At 46.7% G+C, this 23,815-nt stretch overlaps 1 protein-coding gene, 2 non-coding genes and 1 pseudogene across 6 annotated transcripts in view; all 4 read right to left on the bottom strand.

The window, feature by feature from the left end:
- The window catches only part of RPS3 (ribosomal protein S3), a 24,070-nt gene extending 2,188 nt beyond the window's left edge, over positions 1 to 21,882 (bottom strand). Inside the window, exons 1-8 of one of the 3 annotated variants that reach the window (XR_003115525.1) lie at positions 21,802 to 21,882; positions 20,506 to 20,636; positions 19,288 to 19,381; positions 18,593 to 18,687; positions 16,842 to 17,029; positions 16,184 to 16,380; positions 15,243 to 15,302; positions 4,267 to 4,281 (exon numbers count right to left, since the gene is read on the bottom strand). Coding sequence is in view for 2 of the 3 variants with exons in the window: in XM_025355145.1 (XP_025210930.1) it covers positions 16,187 to 16,380; positions 16,842 to 17,029; positions 18,593 to 18,687; positions 19,288 to 19,381; positions 20,506 to 20,636; positions 21,802 to 21,831 (732 nt within the window). In the remaining variant the exon portion in view is untranslated. Of the gene's footprint in view, positions 1 to 4,266; positions 4,282 to 15,226; positions 15,303 to 16,183; positions 16,381 to 16,841; positions 17,030 to 18,592; positions 18,688 to 19,287; positions 19,382 to 20,505; positions 20,637 to 21,801 lie in introns of those variants that run through there. The other 2 variants (XM_025355144.1, XM_025355145.1) reach the window with 2 other exon arrangements.
- On the bottom strand, positions 4,445 to 6,647 carry LOC112605569 (annotated as a pseudogene). Its single transcript, XR_003115526.1, has one exon. The product of XR_003115526.1 is annotated as an SIN3-HDAC complex-associated factor pseudogene (transcript).
- Positions 16,486 to 16,631, bottom strand: LOC112607462. The gene has a single exon (XR_003115804.1). It is a non-coding gene; the product is annotated as a small nucleolar RNA SNORD15 (small nucleolar RNA).
- Positions 20,789 to 20,936, bottom strand: LOC112607463. The gene has a single exon (XR_003115805.1). It is a non-coding gene; the product is annotated as a small nucleolar RNA SNORD15 (small nucleolar RNA).
- Positions 21,883 to 23,815: the final 1,933 nt, after the last annotated feature.

The following is a 23,815-nucleotide window of genomic DNA, read 5'->3' as shown; positions in this document are numbered from 1 at the left end:
AAAAAAAAAAAAAAAAAAAAAAAAAAAAAAAAAAAAAAATGCTCTTCCAAAGAACAAGATTTAAAAAATAAAATAAAACAACAATATAAACCCAGCACTTTGGGAGGCCGAGGGGGGTGCATCACCTGAGATGAGGAGTTCAAGACTAGCCTGGCTAACAAGGCAAAACCTCATCTCTACTAAAAATACAGAAATTAGCTGGGCATGGTGGTGCATGCCTGTAGTCCCAGCTACTGGGGAGACTGAGGCAGAAGAATTGCTTGAACCTAGGAGGTGGAGGTTGCAGTGAGCCTAGGTTGTGTCACTGTACTCCAGCCTGGGCAAAGAGTGAGACTCAATCTCAAAAATAAAAAATAAAAATAAAAACAAAATAAAAGGAAACATTCATTACCATATGGATATATTAGATTTTCGTTTTTTGTTTGTTTGTTTGTTTTGAGAAGGAGTCTCACTCTGTTGCCCAGGCTGGAGTGCAGTGGCGCAATCTCAGCTCACCACAACCTCCACCTCCTGGGTTCAAGCGATTCTTCCGCCTCGGCCTCCCTAGTAGCTGGGATTACAGGTGCGCACCACCATGCCTAGCTAATTTTTGTATTTTTAGTAGAGATGGGGTTTCCCCATGTTGGTCAGGCTAGTCTCGAACTCCTGACCTCAGGTGATCCACCTGCCTTGGCCTCCCACCCAAAGTGCTGGAATTACAGGCATAAGCCACCACGCCGAGTCAGAGTAACCACCAAACAGTGGTTACTTATCACACAATACTGTGTGATAAAAACCTGAACCAAACAGTGAATCAGGATGACTATTCTTCCTGGTATGTTGAGGGTAAACCAGTGAGCAAAAGATCCACCTCCTTTGGCACCCACCCCCTCTGGCAGGAAAGTGGCCCTATTGCTATGCTATGCTTCCCTGGAAGCTCCCTCTAAAAAGCAAAAAGTCCTTAATTAAAGGCCAGCTCTACCTTCTCTCCAGGCAATTGAGGGCTCAAAGCGCTGAGCTCTCCTGCTCACCACACTAAGGGCTGTTGAGAATCGGCTGGCTGCAGTTGTAGTCAATGGCCTGCCAGTGAGGGCAGGATGCATACATCACAGTGGACTCCCTGCTCGGTGGACAGAGACCCAGTTGTACCTGGGCAGGCTGAGTGGTTAGCACAAGCACTGGACTAGGCAGCAGAGGCATGGCTTCATTTGAATTTCAAAGCTACTGGGCCTCCATCTACTTCTTTGTGAAAATGAGGGTTTGGGATCACATAAGTCATTCCAATCCACAGACTCATGTTACTTGTTCTCAAATTGGAAGTTAGGATCTTGACATTCTAAATTTTTTTTTTTTTAATTCGAGACCAATTTATTCTCAAATTTTGCAGACACAAATATTATCCTTGAAGTACATTAAACAAATCTTTTAATTCACTTCATCCTGTATTTTATTTTTTATTTAAAAAAATTTTTTAACCTTTTTTTCCCCTACCACCACTGCTGCCACTCATCGTGTATTTTAAAATAACTTTTTTCCATATTGATTTTTCTCCATTGGGGATAAAAACCAAAAAAAAAGATAACCCAAATACGGTTAAAAAATGTTTAGGATCTTGGGTTCCAGGCAGTTCAAAAACTCTGTCAAAAGGTTATATTTACCACCAGATTGCCACAATGGCATAACAAAGTAAGAATTAGGACACTGAAATGGGTGGGGTAGTCCTGCCAGCTGGATCACATGGCCACCTACCCAGAGAGTCTGGGGCCAGGGGCAGCAGGTGGCCCAATGGCAGCCTGCCCATCCCTGGAATGAAAGCAAGAAAGCAGAGCCAAAGCTTCAGCTGTGTGGCCTTAGGGGTGGGGCAGACTTGTGGAAAACCAGGCTGCAAACACCCTGGTTGCTGGTGGTCCTGGAGGGGTGGAGCCCGTATCTCCACCTCTTATATCTGACCAGTTGCATGGCACAGTGGGGAGGTAGGCCCACTTCCTTCCTGGCCTCTAGATCTTGATCTGGGCCGAGGCTGGGCAGCAGGGTCATTTTGGCCAATGCTCATACAGTAAGCTGATCTCCATAGGTTAACAGTCACCTTCCAGCCGGGCGTGGTGGCTCAAGCCTGTAATCCCAGCACTTTGGGAGGCTGAGACGGGCGGATCACAAGGTCAGGAGATCGAGACCATCCTGGCTAACACGGTGAAACCCCGTCTCTACTAAAAAATACAAAAAACTAGCCGGGCGAGGTGGCGGGCGCCTGTGGTCCCAGCTACTCAGGAGGCTGAGGCAGGAGAATGGCGTAAACCCGGGAGGCGGAGCTTGCAGTGAGCTAAGATCCGGCCACTGCACTCCAGCCTGGGTGACAGAGCCAGACTCAGTCTCAAAAAAAAAAAAAAAAACAGTCACCTTCCTTCCCAAGACCCCAGCATCCCCTTACAGGTGTACTTTCCGGTGGCAATATCCTGCACCTGGGGCACACCATCAGCAGTTGAGTCCCCTGGGACAAGCAGCACCTCAGAAAGCAAGGGCCTGGGGCTGTGGCTCTGGGAAGGGGCCAGGAGACCAGCCAATGTTTCTCACCTCCCAGGCTCAAGTGATCCTCCCACCTCAGCCTCCCAGTAGCTGAGACTACAGGCATGTGCCACCAAGTCTGACTAGTCTTTAAATTTGTGTGTGTGTGTATGTGATGGAGTCTCGCTCTGTCGCCAAGGCTGGAGTGCAGTGGCGCGATCTCGGCTCACCGTAACCTCTGCCTCCCGGGTTCACGCCATTCTCCTGCCTCAGTCCCCCAACTAGCTGGGACTACAGGCGCCCGCCACCATGCCCGGCTAATTTTTTTTTTGTATTTTTAGTAGAGACAGGGTTTCACCTTGTTAGCCAGGATGGTCTCAATCTCCTGACCTCGTGATCTGCCTGGCTCAGCCTCCCAAAGTACAGGGATTACAGGAGTGAGCAACCATGCCCGGCCTAAATTTTTTTAGAGATGGAGTCTGGCTATGTTGCCCAGGTTGATCTTGAACCCCTGAGCTCAAAGGATTCTCCCGTTTTGGCCCCCCAAAGTGCTGGGATAACAGATGTGAGCCACCATACCCTGCCAATATTTCTTAAAGCCTAAGAAAAATCACCAACTCCCCCTAATATGTACTGCATGGGTTAAACTTGTAAAATGAAGTTAGTAATGAAATGTGTCCACTATAAGGGATGTCAGGAGATTAAATGTTTACAGAAAGCTCAGGGCATATAACAATTATCTTCTCACCATGGTCATGCTTGCGCTATAAATGTAGCTTTGGTTAATAACAGAGAGTCATACCAATCTGGGTATTATAAGGACAAAAAAAAAAGAGAGAATGGTTTGGTAGATAAAACATTATCAAACTCTAATGTCCCTGAGGAAAACAGTAAGAAAAACAATCTCTGAGGTTGAAACTATTAACTCTCTACGATACTTCAATGTTTTCCTGTCTCATGTTGGCAGGCCCTACTTTGAAATACAACAGCTGCATTTATACACAGCAACATCAGATATCAGAAATAATCACTAGATGGATGCCTGTAATCCCAGCACTTTGGGAGCCCGAGGTGGGCGGATCACCAGAGGTTGGGAGTTCGAAACCAGCCTGGCCAACATGGTGAAACCCCGTCTCTACTAAAAATACAAAAATTAGCCAGGTGTGCTAGTGCATACCTGTAATCCCAGCTACTCGGGAGGCTGAGGCATGAGAATCACTTGAACCCAGAAGGCGAAGGTTGCAGTGAGCCGAGATCATGCCACTGCACTCCAGCCTAGGTGACAGAATGAGACTTCACCTCAAACAAACAAAAAAAATTAGAAATAATCAAGAGGAAAATGGAACAAGGCACACAGTAAAAGGCCAAATTCACCATTGTAAAATGGGGATGATTATCTGCCCAGCTATGCCCACCTTTCAGTAGAAGCAGAAAGCATGGCACCTGTGGTCAGGGTACATATAGTTGGGATGGGGAGAATCCAATATCATGAATTTAGCTATTAAAATCCAAGAGGATATGCTTAAGTAGTGGTAATAGTAACAGCTAGCACTAACTGGGCACTTGCTGTGATAGGTCAGGCATTGTGTTAAGCACTCTACATGCAGATGACCAAAGGGAGGCACAGGGAGGTAACTGATGTGCTGGGGCCCATACTGCTAAGTTGTATACCTGATGCTGAATCCAAACTGTCCAGCTTGAAGAGCTGGGCTCTTTTTTATTTTTCTCTTAGCCATGTTTTCCTTTGTTGTCCAAGTTTTCCACAATGAGTGTTGATGTCTTTTTTTTTTTTTTGACAAAGTATCGCTCTGTCACCCAGGCTGGAGTACAGTGGCACGATCTCGACTCACTGCAACCTCTGCCTCCTGGGTTCAAGCAATTCTCATGCCTCAGCCTCCCAAGTAGCTGGGATTACAGGCATATGCCACCACACCACTCCCGGCTAAATTTTTTTTGTTTTTTCTTTTAGTAAATTTTACTTTTAATACAGAGTGAAAGAAAATAAAAACTTAATAGGCTAAAACAAGTCAAACACCCATTCTACACAGATAAAAACCTTCACAAAGGTCAACGGAAGTAATCCAGAGCTGAAACTGAATTGTGCAGATTTTCAATGGTCATCAAAGTCATGTAACACAAACAAAAGTCAATTATATGTACACACTCAGCAAGCCCTCTAAGAAATGTGCCCCAAGAAGCATTAACCTTTGTTTTGTGCCATCCTGAAGACTTGCACATTTTATTTTTCAGATAGCTTAACATTTTTAATAGAGTGTGCTCTCTACCATGCGGTAATGCTTTGGTACTATTCATACGGGGTCTCGCCTGTCCTAAAGACCTGCCATTTCCCAAAGAGGAGCTTTTGATTCTGCTTTAGAAGTTTTACATAAACTAAAATCTTTATCAAATATTAATATGAAAGGAGGCACAGGATGCAACATATATAGTCAAGTTACCTCTGTATATTTAGAAATTACTTTCTCCTCTAAGGTATTTGCAACAGAAAGCTCAATCTGTCCTGCTTAATAATCAGTAGTACAGGTTTGAATCATCAGAAGCTTGGCAAGACCTTAATATTTCAGAATTATCAACAACTACCTCTAGGGGCAAGTCCATGTTACTGAGTTATGACAAATTTATTATCGTGAGGGAAAACAAGAGTAGCCAGCCATCTTAAAAAATGCCCCAACCACTGCTTCTCAATACAGAAAGACTAAAAACTACATACAGTTTATCATACAACAAATCCCATCTCTGTCCCCTGAAATTCCCCTAGTTTCATTCATTAGAAGGGGATTAAAAGGAAAAAAAAAAAAGACTTAAAGAGCACTTTACAGCAGCATTCAGCTTTCCTATGAAATACTCAGCATCTTAAATACTATGTACAACTCTTTTTTTAGTAAGCTAGACACTGGCTTCAGAGTTTGTGGGACTGGGGGAAATCAACCCATTCAAAACTACTCTAGAAATTGTCTTTTGGCAGAATAGCAGATATCCAAGTTAAAAATAGGAGGGTCATTTGAGACCAGCCTGGCCAACGTGGTGAAACCCCATCTCTACAAAAACTAAAAAATTAGCTGGGTCTGGTGGTGGGCACCTATAAACCCAGTTACTTGGGAGGCTGAGGCAGGAGAATCACTTGAACCCGGGAGGCGGAAGTTGCAGTGAGCTAAAATCATGCCACTGCACTCCAGCCTAGGCAACAAGAGCAAGACTCCATCTCAAAAAAAAAAAAAAACAGAGGGTCAGTTTGTTGCTTTGTGGTCTTTTCAAAATTTAGATGTTTCTTTTTTTTTGTTCCCCTTCTACATAAAAACCTCAGTCACCACTCCTGAGTGGAGATGGGCAGGGGCTCTGGCCCCTGCTCCTCTGGCTTCTCGGCAGCTGCTTTCTTATTGCTGCAGCAAGGCTTGAAGAGATGTGTGTCAATGAGGACTTCCCCAAAACGGCCTTTATAGATGATCCCACAACATATCTTCTGTCTTTTCCAGTATGTGAGATCTAAAAAGGAAAAAACTGGTGTTCTATTAGAACCAGAAGCCATCTCTGTATCTGAGCCGTCATCTGACTGGTTACTGTAACAAGGAGATTCAGCTGGGGAGGCACTTGAGGTGGTACTGTGAGCATCAGAATTATGACGTTTAAATTCCTTCTGCAGTTTACTGATCTGGTTGCTTTTTATCCTGTTCCCAGATAGAGTTTTCACTTTCTTTGGTTTCAATGTAGTCTTTAGACTGGGTCCAGCCCTTACATCTACCACATGATTCCAGTTTTTTTTTGATCCTGCTGGCAACTTCTTCCATCTTTTCAAAAGCAGGACACAGGCATTCCAGATGTCTCCTGAACGAGTCTCATGCAATCCAAAACAGCTCTGGAAGTCCTTTTCATAGCGTTTACTGTCAGTGAATTGAGAACTGGAGAACTTAGCTCTGCAAATACAGCAGGCCTCTATACTTCGGTACATCTTTGGCTTGTGAAAACTAAACATCTTTTCTTCTGGGCAATAGTCTTCCAAAAGCAGCTGTTCCACACTCAATAACGTCCCCGAGGTGCGGAGTGCACGCCAGGCCAGTCCCCCTCAAGCGCTCCCTCCTCCTCAACTGCCTTGTCTAGAAAGATTGTCTCCTGCAGTTCTGCAGTTGCTACCGCTGGCCGAGAAGGTGTAGATTCCGCTTTCCTTTTTTTTTGTTTTTTTTGAGACGGAGTCTCGCTCTGTCGCCCAGGCTGGAGTGCAGTGGCACGGTATCGGCTCACCACAAGCTCCGCCTCCCAGGTTCAAGAGATTCTCCTGCCTCAGCCTTCCGAGTAGCTGGGATTACAGGCGCCTACCACCACACCCGGCTAATTTTTGTATTTTAGTAGAGATGGGGTTTCACCATCTTGGCCAGGCTGGTCTTGAACTCCTGACCTCGTGATCCACCTGCCTCGGCCTCCCAACGTGCTTGGATTACAGGCGTGAGCCACCGTGCCCAGCTAAATTTTGTATTTTTAGTAGAGATGGGGTTTCACCATGTTGGCCAGGCTGTTTTCGAACTTCTGGCCTCTACTGATCCACCAGCCTAGGCCTCCCAAAGTGCTGGTGTGAGCCACCACACTCCGCCATAGCTGGGCTCTTAGCTGTTATAACGTCTCCAAACAGAGGGAATATACTAGATGATAAACACTAGAGAAGAAACACAGAAACACGTATTAATAGTTACATCTCCTTTAACTCCCACAACAGCCCTATGAGATAACTGAGGATCAGAAAGGTCCAAGGTCACCCACTCAATGAATCAGTGCTGGTGCCAGAATTTGATCCCAGGTCTCTGATTGCAATGCTCAGCTTCTCCCCACATCTCAAGTCTCCTTAGTAAAAGCACTGCAGAGGAAGGTGTTCCCACTCGCCTCACCACCACAGCAGCACTGAGATACTTATAGCCTTTGCTTCATTTCCCAGGTAACAGTGTGGAGCATGGCTGACTGGAGGTGGTGAGCTGGGTGGGGTCTGTGGCTGAAATTTCTTGGACCTCCCCTTGGGGGTGAGGTCACAGATGCAGGTAGCAGGCTCCAGATTATCACATTACACTGTGGGCTTCAGCAGCCTTGCCAGCCCAGATTCTGTCTGGGAGTGGACCCCCCAAAAAACCCTTTATCCACTGTCCTCTCACATACATTGTGCTTCTCCTGGTTCTCTATGCTAACAGTGGTGGTTCCATCCCTGACTCTGGCTCACCCTTTGGGTCTATCCCCAAGAGCTCACATTACTAGCAGGTGTTCTCTTTGACTGATGGGCAAGCTCATCAGTTAAGCAGCTCCCAGCTCCCAGTCTGTCACCAGCTGCCAGGAAACCTCAAGACTAGAGCCTAACTCCTCAGACCCTGAGAGTAACCTTTTTTTTTTTTTTTTTGAGACGGCCATCTCAGCTCACTGCAAGCTCCACCTCCTGGCTTCACGCCATTCTCCTGCTTCAGCCTCTGGAGTAGCTGGGACTACAGGCGCCCACCACCACACCCGGCTAATTTTTTGTATTTTTAGTAGAGAAAGGGTTTCACCCTGTCAGCCAGGATGGTCTCGATTTCCTGACCTCGTGATCCGCCCACCTCGGCCTCCTGAAGTGCTGGGATTACAGACGTGAGCCACCACGCCTAGCCAACAGTAACCTTTGATGAGAAGTCAATGAAAGGCGTCAGCCCTTGTCTCCATGTTGCCAATAGCCATATTTCTACCAGTGGGTTTCAAGGACAATTTCACAACGCCACAAAGCATCAACACCTTACCTAGTTGGGGGAGAAGTGCATGGAGTAAGGCACTGGGCTGGGCCTCATTTCCACTATAGAAGCCAAAGCTATCTTTTTCAACAGCTGGGTCAGACACCAGGCTTGGCCAATCAGATGCTCTCACCCACAACTTTAAACCTCACAGTGACACACAAAAAAAGGGACAGGTGAAAAATCATTCACTGGGAGAGTCTGGTGATGACATCCTAGACCAGACTGCTTTTCAGTCATAACCTTGGCTGTGTTCCCTGATGTCAGCCTCCCTAGATCTCATTTCAGAGCTGAGTTTTCCAGGCTTCTCATAGATTCTGAGTTACCTGAGAGCCTTCCAATAAAGTTCTGTGCTGCTTGTTAGCCAGTTTCTCCTTTTGCTTGCAGATACAATACCTAACGTGCTGTGGACAGCATCCAGCTCAGAGGGTTCTTGCCTCCAATGTGGCAGTCTTCTCTAAAATCCTGTTGTGATGAGGTTACCCTGAGGGGGCAGGCCTCTTTCTAAAATGGCTTCTGAACAAATTGTGCATTAAGCTGCCAGTATTGTCATACTTAAGGTAATAGCATCTGGGAAAAGATAAAAATACACACACACTCAGTTGTGTATACATGGAGTGTATCTCTTTAAGAATATACAAGAGGCCGGGCGCGGTGGCTCAAGCCTGTAATCCCAGCACTTTGGGAGGCCGAGACGGGCGGATCACGAGGTCAGGAGATCGAGACCATCCTGGCTAACACAGTGAAACCCCGTCTCTACTAAAAATACAAAAACTTAGCCGGGCGAGGTGGCAGGCGCCTGTAGTCCCAGCTACTCGGGAGGCTGAGGCAGGAGAATGGCGTGAACCCGGGAGGCAGAGCTTGCAGTGAGCTGAGATCCGGCCACTGCACTCCAGCCTGGGTGACAGAGCGAGACTCCGTCTCAAAAAAAAAAAAAAAAAAAAAAAAGAATATACAAGAAAGGCCGGGCGCGGTGGCTCACGCCTGTTAATTCCAGCACTTTACAGCACTTTGGAAGGCCGATGGGCAGATCACAAGGTCAGGAGATTGAGACCATCCTGGCTAATATGGTGAAACCCCATCGCTACTAAAAATACAAAAAATTAGCCAGGCCTGGTGGCGGGCACCTGCAGTCCCAGCTACTCAGGAGGCTGAGGCAGAATGGTGTGAAGCCGGGAGGCGGAGCCTACGGTGAGCTGAGATCACACCACTACACTCCTGCCTGGGTGACAGAGGGAGACTCCGTCTCAAAAAAATATATACAAGAAACAGTGGAGAGCGCCTCTGCAGAGGGTGAGCTCAGCAGTGGGAGAGGGGTTTTCTTTTCTGTACTCTTGAATTTTTACCATGTTTATGAATAGACTAACTTGTTTTAAAATATTATGTGGAACACATGTAATTTTCACAAGTTAAAATAAAAACAGGATGGGCATGGTGGCTCATGCCTGTAATCCCAGCACTCTGGGAGGCTGAGGCGGGCGGATCACTTGAGGCCAGGAGTTCAAGACCAGCCTGGCTAACATGGTGAAACCCCATCTCTACAAAAAATTACAAAAACTAACTGGGTATGGTGGCGTGTGCCTCATACAGCCTCTTGAGGCTGAGGCACAAGAATCACTTGCCTGGGAGGCAGAGGTTGCAGTGAGCTGAGATCACGCCACTGCACTCCAGCCTGGGCAATAGCGTGAGACTCTGTCTCAGGAAAAATAAAATAAAAATAAAAACACATAGACTAGTGTCATCTTTATTTCACTGGTAATCAGATTTTATATCTGAAGCCCTGACAGAAAGAAAATGACTCTCGAGCTTTCCTGTGACCCCTGGCCCTCAGCCTTGGCTCCTTTGGTCTGAGCCTCCTACTCTCCTGCAGAGAACATCCAATTACTTTGGGATCACTGATGGGGTGGAGGATGGGAGAGCTGGCAGTGTGATGGGTGGTGGCAGGAGTCCCTGAGGGCAGTATGTACCCCCATCTGCATGTTCAATGCCTCTTCTTGCCCTCTTCTTCCAAACCCTATTTTCAACTGGAAAGGAACAGAGGGAAGTAGTGATAGCCTTGGCTTGAAGAACATTCAGGAGAGCTATAAGTAAGCAAATCTCTCCTCATTCATCAAGCCTCAACTGTGGAAGTAGGAAAGATGGAGCTGCAGAGAGGTCCAGCCAGGAAAGGCAATAAGAGTCCATGACAAGAGCCAAGCCAGTGCCACAATACCTCCTTAAAGGCCCTATCTCCAAATAGTCATGCTGGAGGTTAGGGCTTCAACATCACAATTTGGGGGGACATAAATCAGGCCATAACAGCAAAAGCCAGATCAGGGAAGACTTCACAAAGGCAAATTTCAACTGAGTTCTACTGGAGTCAGTCACAAGGGTGCAAGCAGTGTAAACAGCCAGGTACACGGCCGGGCGCGGTGGCTCAAGCCTGTAATCCCAGCACTTTGGGAGGCCGAGACAAGCGGATCACGAGGTCAGGAGATCGAGACCATCCTGGCTAACACGGTGAAACCCCGTCTCTACTAAAAAACACAAAAAACTAGCCAGGCGCGGTGGCGGGCGCCTGTAGTCCCAGCTACTCGGGAGGCTGAGGCAGGAGAATGGTGTAAACCCGGGAGGCGGAGCTTGCAGTGAGCTGAGATCCGGCCACTGCACTCAAGCCTGGGCGGCAGAGCAAGACTCCGTCTCAAAAAAAAAAAAAAAAAAAAAACAGCCAGGTACAAAAGCACAGAGGAAAAGGTGAGTTCTTGTTTGGCCTTTCCTTCAAGGGTGCTGTAGATGGGCTTGACCTGGATATTTAACTGGAAGCCTTTTGCAGCCCTGAGGGTGGGGCCATGACCACTACTGCAGCAGGATTCTATCTACTTGTACTACTTGCTACTTGTATCTACAGATTACAAGCTAAGATCTCTGGCTGTGTTCAGCACCACCTAAGGCTGAATGGTTGTTCCTACAGGACACTGACAATGTCAGACTGCTTCACCAAGAGCCACAAGGCCTTTAAGAATTACCTCAGAGGTCTTCCCACCTTCTCCAATAGCAGCTAAGTTCAGGGAACCACTAAACTCCTCTACTGAACAGCACTCCTGTGGCTGAGGCAGGAGAATTGCTTGAACCCAGGAGGCAGAGGTTGCAGTAAGCTGAGATCGCACCACTGCACTCCAGCCTAGGCAAGAGTGAGACTCCGTCTAAAAAAAAAAAAAAAAAGATATACCAAGTTTTGTTTTGTTTTTGAGAGTCTTACTCTGTCCTCCAAGCTGGAGGATCTTGGCTCACTGCAACCTCTGCCTCCTGAGTTCAAGCGCAATGTGTAGTGGCACAATCTCGGCTCACTGCAACCTCAGCTCACTGCAACCTCAGTCTCACAACTAGCTGCGATTACAGATGCCCGCCACCACGCCTGGCCAATTTTTATATTTTTAGTAGAGGTGGGGTTTCACCATGTTGGCCAGGCTGGTCTCAAACTCCTGGATTACAGGCATGAGCCACCACGCCCGGCCAAGACGTACTAAGTTTTAAAAATACAGGCCAGGCGCGGTGGCTCACGCCTGTAATCCCAGCACTTTGGAGGAGGCCGAGACAGATCACGAGGTCAGGATATCGAGACCACCCTGGCTAACACAGTGAAACTCTGTCTTTACTAAAAATACAAAAAAATTAGCCAGGCGTGGTGGCGGGCGCCTGTAGTCCCAGCTACTCCGGAGTCTGAGGCAGGAGAATGGCGTGAACCCGGGAGGCAGAGCTTGTAGTGAGCTGAGCTCACGCCGCTGCACTCCAGCCTGGGTGATAGAACAAGACTCAAAAATAAAATAAAAATACTTGCTAGTACTTTTTATTATACTGTCTAGGGAGGCAATTACTTTAAAAATCAAGGTAAATGCCAAGCACAGAGGCTCATACCTGTATTCCCAGCACTTTGGGAGGCCAAGGCAGGCAGATCACTCGAGGTCGAGTTTGAAACCAGACTGGGCAACATGGTGAAACCCCATCTCTACTAAAAAAAATATAAATTAGCCAGAGGTGGTGGCACGTGCCTATAGTCCCAGCTACCTGGGAGGTTGAAGTGGGCGGATGGCTTGAGCTCAGGAGGTAGTTTGCAGTGAAACTGTGCCACTGCCACTGCACTCCAGCCTGGGCGATAGAGCCAGACCCTGTCTCAAATACTCTAGTTACCAAGTGCTCACCTGAGCTCTACGTTTGTCTTATGTCGTTTTCTGAAAAAGATGTAAAAGACTAGGCTGGGTACAGTGGCTCATGCCTGTAATCCCAGTACTTTGGGAGGCGGATCACTTGAGGTCAGGAGTTCGAGACCAGCCTGGCCAACATGGTGAAACCCCACCTCTACTAAAAATACAAAAATTGGCCAGGCATGATGGCGGGCATCTATAATCACAGCTACTTGGGAGGCTGAGGCTGCAGTTAGCCGAGATTGTGCCACTGCACTCCAGCCTGGGTGACAGAGTAAGACTGTCTCAAAAAGAAAAAAAAAAACCCTCCCATTCAGCCTCCTAAAGATTACAGGCATGAGCAACTGCACCTGGCCTCCCATACCTTCTTAGATACAAGGGAGGGGGCAAATCTGGGGGTCTTTTTTTTTTTTTTAGACAGGGATGGAGTGTGGTGGCACAATTATGGCTCACTGCCAACCTCCACCTCCCAGGATCAAGCCATCCTCTCACCTCAGCCTCCATATCTGGCAAATTTTTAAAATCTCTTCATAGAGACAGGGTTTCACCATGTTGTCCAGGCTGGCCTGGAACTTCTGGGCTCAAGTGATCCACCTGCCGTGGCCTCCCAAAGTGCTGGGATTACAGGTGTGAGTCACCACAGCCAGACACATTTTGGTATTTTTAAATGGTTACATAGGGGTGTTCACTTTGATAATTCAGTAATCTATACACTAATAATCTTCATATTTTTATCACAATTTTTATTTCTAAGCTGTTACTCCTACTGCACATTGCCTTTATCACAGCACCACCTAGTGGTAATTAACAGCACTTTCTCCTAAATAATTCAGTAATCTATATGCTAATAATCTACATACTTTTCTGTCACAATTCATTTAGTTTCTTTCTTTCTCCTTAAGCTATTACTCTTACTGCACATTTCCTTTGTTAACAGCAACACCTAGTGGGAATTAACAGCACTACCTTCTCCTACCGGCTGACCTTCCAAGTGGACTCAAGAAAACTCATGAGGAATTTAAAAGATCACCTAATCTAAAGTACAGGGCAGTACAGTCTTAACCTGTTCCCAGTACTTAATGATTTGCAGATGTTCAAATAAGTTCAACTGGCTGTGCAGTGGCTCATGCCTATAATTCCAGCACTCTGGAAGGCCGAGGTGCTCGGCCTCACTTGAGGTGAGTTGAGACCAGTCTGGCCAATATGGGGAAACCCCGTCTCTACTAAAAATACAAAAATTAGCTGGACATGGTGACGGGTGCCTGTAATCCCAGCTAGTCGGGAGGCTGAGGCTGGAGAATCACTTGAACCTGGGAGGCAGAGGTTGCAGTAAGCTGATATAGCACCACTGCATTCCAGCCTGGTAGACGAGAAAAACTCCACCTCAAAAAAAAAAAAGACAGGAATCTATATAACCATCAAAGTCTCTTTCAAAAAGGTGAGGGAGGGGCAGCACATCTGCAAGATGAAGTTCTGGAGATTGATGCACAATGAGAATATACAGCAGTCTTCCAGCAGTACCAATGATTGGTTCCATGACCCCCTTCAAATACCAAAATCTCCAGATGCTCAAATTCCTTATACAAAATGGTAGAGTATTTACACCTAAGATAACCTAGGCACATCCTTAAGACTTTAAATCTTCACTGGATTACTTTTAATATCCAATGTACGTGCTACAGACAGCTGTTACACTGCAGTGTACAAGAAAGTGACAACATAAGAAAATATTTTGAAAATAAGTCTACACGTTCAGTAGACACAACCATCCTTTGATTATTTTTGATCCAAAGTTGGTTGAATCCACAGATGCAAAACCCTTGGACAGAGGGCTATCACTATAGAAGTGTACACTTAAATTGTTAAGATGACCCATTTATGAGTCAGAAAGGGAAGGGGGCAGATAACTTGAGTGTGCGCCCTACATAATTACTCAAATATTAAGCCCTTACCATGTGCAGCTCAGTCTAATTGAGAAGACAACCAAATAATCACAGCACCTGCTAAGCGGTCTATGGAGCCAGGGTTATCTCACCCGCCAGGCTGCATCACTAGGAAGCAGCCACCGGATTTGGCCTTCCAGGACTATAATAGCTGTCCCTGGAATTCCCCTCTGTGATCAACCAGACTGTGATTTATCATCAGTCTTGTATGATTTTCAAGCCAACCTGTCCCTCACTAGTTTTGCCTGAGAAAATAGTGCCCAATTTCTTGTAAAATACAGACACTGGCAGAAAATACTTCAAAATACTGACAGATAAAATCAGAGACAATTTAAATGTTCTTTACAGGTCTCTAGAACATAATGGCCTGTAGTACCAATGACTGGTTCCATGATCCCCTAAGAGAACACAACTTAGGAATGTGGATTCTAATGATAGCTTTATACTGCTTAGGCAAATTTACTTCTGAATCTTAACTTCAGTGGCACAAGCAAATTTCCTTTACACTTTAGAGAGGTTGATTAACGAGTACATATGTAAAGAATACTTAGAGCACAGCATGACACAAAATATAATGACCATTTATGTTCACTTTCTATATGCAACGTGGATCGCCTTATGCATAGGAAAAACTCAAATATAGCCCTCTTCTAAACCTATAACCCTGAACTACAGGACAACAAATCAAGGTGCTGCCTTGCTTGCTATCAGTCTTCACTATCACACAAAGATATCTCTCTGGTTAGCTCTGCTTGGGTCTTACAGTTCTGGCCCTTGCAAATACTTCAAGTATGGTACCAAGAAGATATGTAATGCTCCAGAGGCCAACGTGCCCCTCAGTCTGAATACTGAACAGTCTATTCAGGCCTTGTGTCTTTGTACCAGATTTTATTAAAGATCTTTACAGAGCAACATCCAGACTCCAGAATACAGCTGCCAAGGAGACCCTGAAACCAAATAAAGCACAAAAGTAAGAAATTTTACAAGAGTTATTAAGTTCCTTATTTATCAAATGGATACATACTCCCATTGAGGGTTTGCAGCAACATTAATAAAATACATAAGGGTTTGTCCTTTTTTATATATAAAAAAAATACAAGGTGGCCGGGCGTGGTGGCTCAAGCCTGTAATCCCAGCACTTTGGGAGGCCGAGACGGGCGGATCACGAGGTGAGGAGCTCGAGACCATCCTGGCTAACACAGTGAAACCCCGTCTCTACTAAAAAATACAAAAAATTAGCCGGGCGAGGTGGCGGGCACCTGTAGTCCCAGCCGCTTGGGAGGCTGAGGCAGGAGAATGGCGTAAACCCGGGAGGCGGAGCTTGCAGTGAGCTGAGATCCAGCCACTGCACTCCAGCCCCTGCGACACAGCGACACTCCGTCTCAAAAAAAAAAAAGATACAAGGCACCTAGAGACACAACACCTATAAACAAAAAAACCCCAGGTGTTGACCATAGCTGCTGAGCACAGTGGTTCACCTGAGGTCAGGAGTTCGAGACCAGCCACTGCACTTTAGCCTGGGTGACAGAACAAGACTATGTCTCAAAAAAAAAAAAATCTTGAGCAAATAAGGGAAGATAAGGGAAAACTATTTCATTTCATACACACGAGTGAAAGCAGGAACTTCTGAAAATAAAGGCAAACACCTGTCCCAGTGGAACTGAGGGTTAAATAGACCCCAGGTTTCAACTTGTATTCTCCCACATAAAGTAAATAAATGCAATTTTTATTCACCAAATGCTTACCAGAACGTGGGATACAAGTATTAACAGAAAGACTAGGAAGGACCCTATTCTGCCCCAAGAGGCCTCTGCCCCTGCAGACATACCTGTTATGCTGTGGGGACTGGCTGGGGCATGGCAGGCGGCTCTGGCTTCCCACCCTTCTGTTCTGAGATGGGAGTGGTAGGCAGTATTTCATCTTTGGGTTCCACGATGCTCACGTGGTCAGGCAGGGGCTTCTTAGGGCCAATCTTACCAGTTGGGTCCCAGGGCAGCATGATCTTCACCTTGATGCCCAGCACACCTAGAGGACACCACAGTTGTTAGCACACAGCTGGGATCTCACCGGCCCCCATCACACAACACCAAAGAGAGCAAGCAGTTTACTCAAGCACTCCTGGGTCTGGTCCCTTCTCAGACAAATGCCTCTAAATCAATCAATGAATAGGACACTTCTGCAGAAGGAACTCACGCACAGCACCACAGAACGTGGTACTGACAAGGACCAAGAGCAGGAGGTGACCTTTCTGACTCGTCATCATGTCATCACTGAAGGGTACACAGATGGCTAAAAAAGACAAACCAACTCTTGGATCTGACAGGTCTCAGCAATTTGATTCTTACAGATCAATGTGGTAATCGATATACCAAGGAATATGAACATACCCAGCTGCTTCCATGATAAACTCCCCCCAATTTTTAGATGTCTGTGGAAAACCAAATCTATCCACAAATGCCCTTTGACAAGCACTCTCAGCTGCTCACCCTGTCTGAGCAACACATGGCGCACAGCAGTGTCAACGTAGTAGTTAACAGGGTCTCCGCTGTGGATCATCAGGCCATCCACAAACTTCATGGATTTAGCCCTCTGTCCTCGGAGTTTCCCAGACACCACGACCTCGCAGCCTTTGGCCCCGCTCTCCATGATGAACCGCAGCACACCATAGCAGGCCCTTTAGAAGAAAAGAGATCCAGTTGTGTTATTATCAAGGACCTCCACCAAGTTTAAAAAACAAAACAAAAACTTAGTATTCAATGTTCCTTTAATGGAGAATAAATTTGACCAGAGTCTGGCCCCAACGATACCAATTCTCTTCCACACCTATCACACGGAATCTTAGGGTAATATTCATCAAGTATGTCAAGCTCCTAAACATGTACTTTCCAACTCTGGCTGCATACTGGAATCACCTCGGAAGGCTAAAATAAAAAACAAAAGAAACCCTGATGTCTAGGCCCTACTCTAGGCCAATTAAATGGGCAAAGTACAGGCACATGTATTTAAAAATGCTCCCTGGGTGATTCTCACGTATAATCAAAATTGAGAACCACATTTTTAAACTCCAATTACCCACTTTGTGGTCCCTTGTAATACTCTGCAACCTCCGAAGTCTCATTCACTAGGAAAGCTAACCCACCTAGGATCCTGGCTACCTTGCTATTAGAATGCTGATAAAACATTTTAAAATATGCCCTACCCCCCAACTCATTCAGTAGTTTACACTCTGCGAGATACTAACTGGAGAGCTAGCCACCTCCAGGCCCTTTCACATTATCTTACTTAATATTCCACAACTAAGAGGTGGTATGATGGTCCACCTTAGAAGATAGTAGATCCCAGGCTCAGAAGTACATTAACTTGCTTCAATGTGTGCAACTAGCATGTGGAGGGGTTACTAAGACAGACTGCTGAGTCACACATCCAGTTTCCTATTTGGTGGGTCTAGGACTGGCACTAATCTTCTGAGAACCATTGTTCTAAGCGCCTAGCGGGCACTCGAACCAGGTAAGCAGTCTTTTCTAGGTCCTTACCTACGGCCTTGTCTACACTACCCATCCCTACCAGTCAACCTTCCTACAGCAGTTTTCCTATAATTCCTCTAGGCAAGGCATTTCAATGCCTTTACATACAGTCAAACTGCACAAAGAACTTCCTGTTGAAATCTTACCAGTACACCCTCACATTACTATCTGCATGCAACTCAGAGGTTAAGTGTCTAGATTTTAAGCTCTCTCACTTCAGGTCTATCTTATCTCTTCAGAGTACCATTTTAAGAGTGAACACATTAAGTAGATCCAAATGATTCCTACTGAAGTTTCATGGTATCCCACAAGTACTAAGGCACTTCTACCTAGGGATACATAACACACACCCAGTAACAGGCCTAATTATTCTTCATTGCCCACCGCACTCCCCGACAGGGCTCTTTGTAAAGCCTCCTCGAGAAGACCAACAGGAGTTGGTCCCCTCCTTGGACAGTTCTATTTGTGTTGAACTCCCAAAGCACCCAGAACACTTCTCCATTACAGCACTGACCACCCTTTATGGTTCTCGCTGCTTTCATAGTCTTGCTAGTCTGCCAGTTCAGTGAGGGCATGGTTTAGTATCTTACTATAATTCTGGGAGACTAGCAGATCCTGTCACTTTATAACAGTTCATCTGCTAATCAACAAACAGGAGACATATATTTTGATACACACAAAAGGTCATGACCATTAGGTCTCAGGACACTTACCTCCGCACAGCAAGCCCTCCTAGGAGTTTGTAACGCAGAGACTCTGCCTGGGCAATGGCACACAGACCTCTAGTGGCCACCTTTTCAGCATAAAGCTTTAAAGGAAGGAAGGGACATCCTGTTACCATCACCACTGTTTTCAACTGAAAGTTGAAAATTTGGCATTTGTCACACAAGTATCACTTTCTAGACCAAGCTTGCCCAACCCAGAGGCCGCATGCTGCCCAGGAGATGGCTTTGATTGTGGCCCAACAAAAATTGAACATCGTGATTTTTTGCGCTACCAGTAGTGTGGCCCAAGATAATTCTTCCAACGTGGCCTACGGAGGCCAAAAGACTGCACAACACCATCACAAACAGCATATAATTTCAGTATCCCTCAATTCCTAAAGCACTTCTACCACCTACACACAGTGCAGGTTCCTTGCCCTCCCACCCTGGCTCCTTTGGCCATACCAAGTACACCAATGGGGATAGTCAATCCATCATATGCATCATTTCTATACCCAAGTTGAATGTAAAATCCTTTAACTATCAGCCATTAGCAGAACAGGCTTACAAAGTTAAGCCCATTATTCATTAAGAGAATTTCAACAAAGTTGTATCAGTCCATTTGTAATGAACAAAGTCTCCCAGTTTTTAGAAGTTATCATTCTGAAGAGCCATTATCTCTGGCATACGCCAGAATCACTCACCTCTACACTGCCCTCTGGAAAGCCAAACCTCTTCTGAACTACAGCAGTCAGTTCCCGAATCCGCCGGCCCTTCTCACCAAGAACATTCTGTGTTCTGGGCGGGGAAAAAGTGACAATTCATGACTCTCACAAATGCTAGATTTAACTTTAAATCTTGCATATATATGTGGTAGCAAAATCTCTGCCACAAAGCATATAATTTTCATTGACAAAAACTAAAGTTAAATTTTCAAAATGCAGCTTTTTTTGAGACAGGGTCTCTCTCTGTCACCCAGGCTGGATCACACCAATGGCTCACTGCAGCCTGGACCTCTTGGGCTCAAGCCATCGCCTGCTTCAGCCTCTGGAATAGCTGGGACCACAGGTATGCACCACCACACCCTTTTTTATCTTTTTTAGAGAGGGGGTTTCCGCATGTTGCCCAGGCTGGTCTTGAACTCCTGAGCTCAAGCGATCCTATGCCTGGCCTTAAAATCCAGCTTTTAAGAAGCAATTACATTCACTACGCCCAGACTCACTGGCTGTCTATCCCCTTAAGTTCACAAAGGACAAACCGGCCGGGCGCGGTGGCTCATGCCTGTAATCCCAGCACTTTGGGAGGCTGAGGTGGGCGGATCCCGAGGTCAGGAGATTGAGACCATCCTGGCTAACACAGTGAAACCCCGAATCTACTAAAAATACAAAAAATTAGCCGGGCGCGGTGGCTCACGCCTGTAATCCCAGCACTTTGGGAGGCCGAGGCGGGCGGATCACAAGGTCAGGAGATCGAGACCACAGTGAAACCCCGTCTCTACTAAAAATACAAAAAATTAGCCGGGCGCGGTGGCGGGCGCCTGTACTCCCAGCTACTCGGGAGGCTGAGGCAGGAGAATGGCGTGAACCCGGGAGGCGGAGCTTGCAGTGAGCCGAGATCGCGCCACTGCACTCCAGCCTGGGCGACAGCGCGAGACTCCGTCTCAAAAAAAAAAAAAAAAAAAAAAAAAAAAAAAAAAATTAGCCGGGCATTGTGGTTGGCCCCTGTAGTCCCAGCTACTCAGGAGGCTGAGGCAGGAGGATGGCAGGAAGCTGGGAGGCGGAGCTTGCAGTGAGCAGAGATCTCACCACTGCACTCCAGCCTTGGGGACAGAGCAAGACTCTGTCTCACAAAAAAAAAAAAAGGAATAAACCAACTTAGCATTTACAACAATTATAGGTGATGGCCAGTCAAGTGAGGTTTACCTGGTGGCTAAGATAATGATTTCTGTCCTGGTTGGTGTAACTCGCACCTCAACTCCAGAGTAGCCATCTTCAGCCAGCTCCCGAGTAAGAAACTCATTCAGTTCAGCTTTGAAGATGCCATCAGCGACAAACTAATCCAAAAAAAGCGAAGTTCAAAATTAGGACATCGGTGTAGGCTCACTTTCGCCTGAGCCAGTGTCTTATTAGTCAATGCATCCCTCCCCAAAACTAAATACCTCCAACCAATGGTTCCAAACCCTTGTTCCAACAGGAGTGCAGCAACCCTTCTCAGACAAATGCCTCTAGGTCATCTTTAGGAAGTTACTTCAACCAGGGCCGTTTAAACTGTGCCACAGAACGCAGCACAGAGTAGGCAACCTGGGCGAAGGCAACACCCCCAAGTCAGACTCGTCATCATCTCTTCATCGAAGGGTTTAAAACAGTTCCACATGCAAAACAAGAAACTGCTCTAAAATAGCCTATTTACACTTCACTCAGCACAGCAAAGACACTGTACTTGTCACTGTGAAGGAACAGAATAGATAGTGAACTTAACATATAAGCTCTCTCACTTGCAGACACAACCTGGACCGTCTAAAGAATCCCAGCCATGTTATCTGGCCTTACGGTACCTGTGGTTTTAACTGTAAACAGAGCTGGAAAATCCTAACTCACAAGAGTTGTGGATTTAATTTTAACATCGAAGTGTAGGTATACGAAATGACAAACTGTCTATTTTTAAAACTAATGATTTTTACACAGTTCTTTCCCATGGAATAACAAAGCGTTAAACCCGAGGCAGCTTCCTCCCGGGGTCCTCAGACGGAGCAAGCAATCGTCAGTAACCCTTCATGTTGAGGTCGTGGGACCAACAGACTGTACCCAGACTCGACCAGTAAGAAGACAAGTATACACTGCTGCCTCCCCTTCCCAAAACCATGGGATAAGACATGAGGGAAATGACACACGCCCTCAAAATACCACGTTTACTAATTCCGTTGACCAAAAAATGCTCACAAACGCCTTCTCCGGGACAGAAGAGGCGCCTGGTCCCCATCTCTCTGCGCTTCACTCGGAACCAGAGAAAAACCTGTCTCTCCCTTACCCGGCCACACAGCGCCCGCCTGGCTCGGGCCTCTCACTCAATCCACCGCCATCCGCGGCCCGTGGGAATGCCACGAAGCTTAAGCCGCTTCCCAGGGCAGGGCACGGAGCTACAGGCCTCGCGGTGGCACCCGAGAAGCCCCTGACCCGCGCGGCGCAGTCGTTCCCCTAACCCAGTCCCCAGAGGCTCACCTTCCTCTTCTTGGAAATTTGCACGGCCATCTTGGCGCCGCGCTCCGCCGAAAGAAAAAGAAGTGGCGCGCGGGCGGAAGTGAGTATAAAGGGCGCGAGCGACGACGAAGGGCTGCGCTACGTGGACGCCTATGGGTGCTCATGGGAAATGTAGTTTTTACGTAAAGAAGGCGTCAAGGGAAAGAAGAGTGTAGGCAAGAACAGCAAAGGGGGTTCGACCAGCAGGACTGCTAGACTTCAGAGGATCTTAGAGTTCAATTCTCTTTTTTTTTTTTTTTGAGACGGAGTCTTGCTCTGTCGCCCAGGCTGGAGTGCAGTGGCCGGATCTCAGCTCACTGCAAGCTCCGCCTCCCGGGTTTACGCCATTCTCCTGCCTCAGCCTTCGGAGTAGCTGGGACTACAGGCGCTCGCCACCTCGCCCGGCTAGATTTTTGTATTTTTTAATAGAGACAGGGTTTCACCGTGTTAGCCAGGATGGTCTCGATTTCCCGACCTCGTGATCCGCTTGTCTCGGCCTCCCAAAGTGCTGGGATTACAGGCTTGAGCCACCGCGCCCGGCCGCAAGTTCAATTCTCATAGTTTAAAAACAAGCAATGCGAGGTAAAGAGGTGGAAATTACAGGTATAAGTTCACACAGCAACAGAGTTTATAACCAGCGTGGAACTCTGGCCCCTACACTTTCAGGGTGGACATTGTAATGAAAATCTGCTGAAATCCCTCAGTGAAATTCATTTAAGACTCCTCTTTGGGAGGCCAAGGCGGGCGGATTACTTGAGGTCAGGAGTTCAAGACTAGCCTGGCGAACATGGTGAAACCCCGTCTCTACTAAAAATAGAAAAAGTAGCTGGGCGTGGTGGCAGGCACCTGTAATCCCAGCTACTCAGGAGGCTGAGGTGGGAGGATTGCTTGGACCCGGGAGGTGGAGGTTGCAGTGGGCGGAGATCCCACCACTGCACTCTAGCCTGGGCGACAGAGTGAGGCTCTGTCTCAAAAAAAAAAAAAAAAGAATGTCCCCCAGTCTGTACCCATTTCCTCCATTCCAAATGATAATAAAACCTGATATTTACTAAGTGTCCTAGGGACTGTGTTCTGTGCCCTTTATGTTGTTTTCATTTACTCCACCTTACTTTCATCAAGTCCATTACAATTTGTAACAGAAGTCCCAGAGAGTGGCTCGTGTGCCCGCCCGCCCTCCCTCCCTCCAGCCCTCCCTCTCTTCCTTCCTTCCTTCCTTCCTTCCCTCCTTCCCTCCTTTCTCTCTCTTTCTCTCCTTTCTTTCTTTTCTCTCCCGTTGCCCAAGCTGGAGTGCAGTGGTACGATCTCAGCTCCCTGCAACCTCCACCTCCCAGGTTCAAGCGATTCTTCTGCCTTGGCCTCCTGAGTAGCTGGGATTACAGGTGCACACCACCAAACTCGGCTAATTTTTGTATTTTTAGTAGAAATGAAGTTTCACCACGTTGGCCAGGCTGGTCTTGAACTCCTGACCTCAAGTGATCCACCTGCCTCACCCTCCCAGAGTGCTGGGATTACAGGCATGAGCCAATGCGCCCGGCCTTCTTTTTCAATTAAAAAAAAAATTCTAGCCAGGTGCAGTGGCTCAGGCTTGTAATCCCAGCACTTTGGGAGGCCAAGGCAAGTGGATTGCTTGAGGCCAGAAGTTTGAAACCAACCTGGGCAACAGAATGAGACACTCTCATCTCTACAAAAAGTGAAAAAAGAAAATTAGCCGGGTGTGGTGGTGTGTGCCTGTAGTCCCAGCTACTCTGGAGGCAGAGGTGAGAGGACCGCTTGAGTACAGGAAGTCTAGGCTGCAGTGAACCGCGATTGTGCCACTGCACTCAGCCCGGACAGCAGAGTGAGACTCAGTCTAAAAAAAAAAAAAAAATTTAAATGTCTGTTCATTTTATTATGAAGCTTACAGAACAGTTGGAAAAACTGTACATGTATGCATCACCAAGCTGAGGGGGAATTGAGAATGATGCTACAACTAATATTTTGCTGTTGCTTTATCATA

This window comes from Theropithecus gelada, chromosome 14 (assembly GCF_003255815.1).
Source record: "Theropithecus gelada isolate Dixy chromosome 14, Tgel_1.0, whole genome shotgun sequence".
Classification (NCBI taxonomy): Eukaryota; Metazoa; Chordata; class Mammalia; order Primates; family Cercopithecidae; genus Theropithecus; species Theropithecus gelada.
The sequence above is the reverse complement of the archived record's forward strand: the minus strand, read 5'-3'. Positions and strand labels throughout refer to the sequence as shown.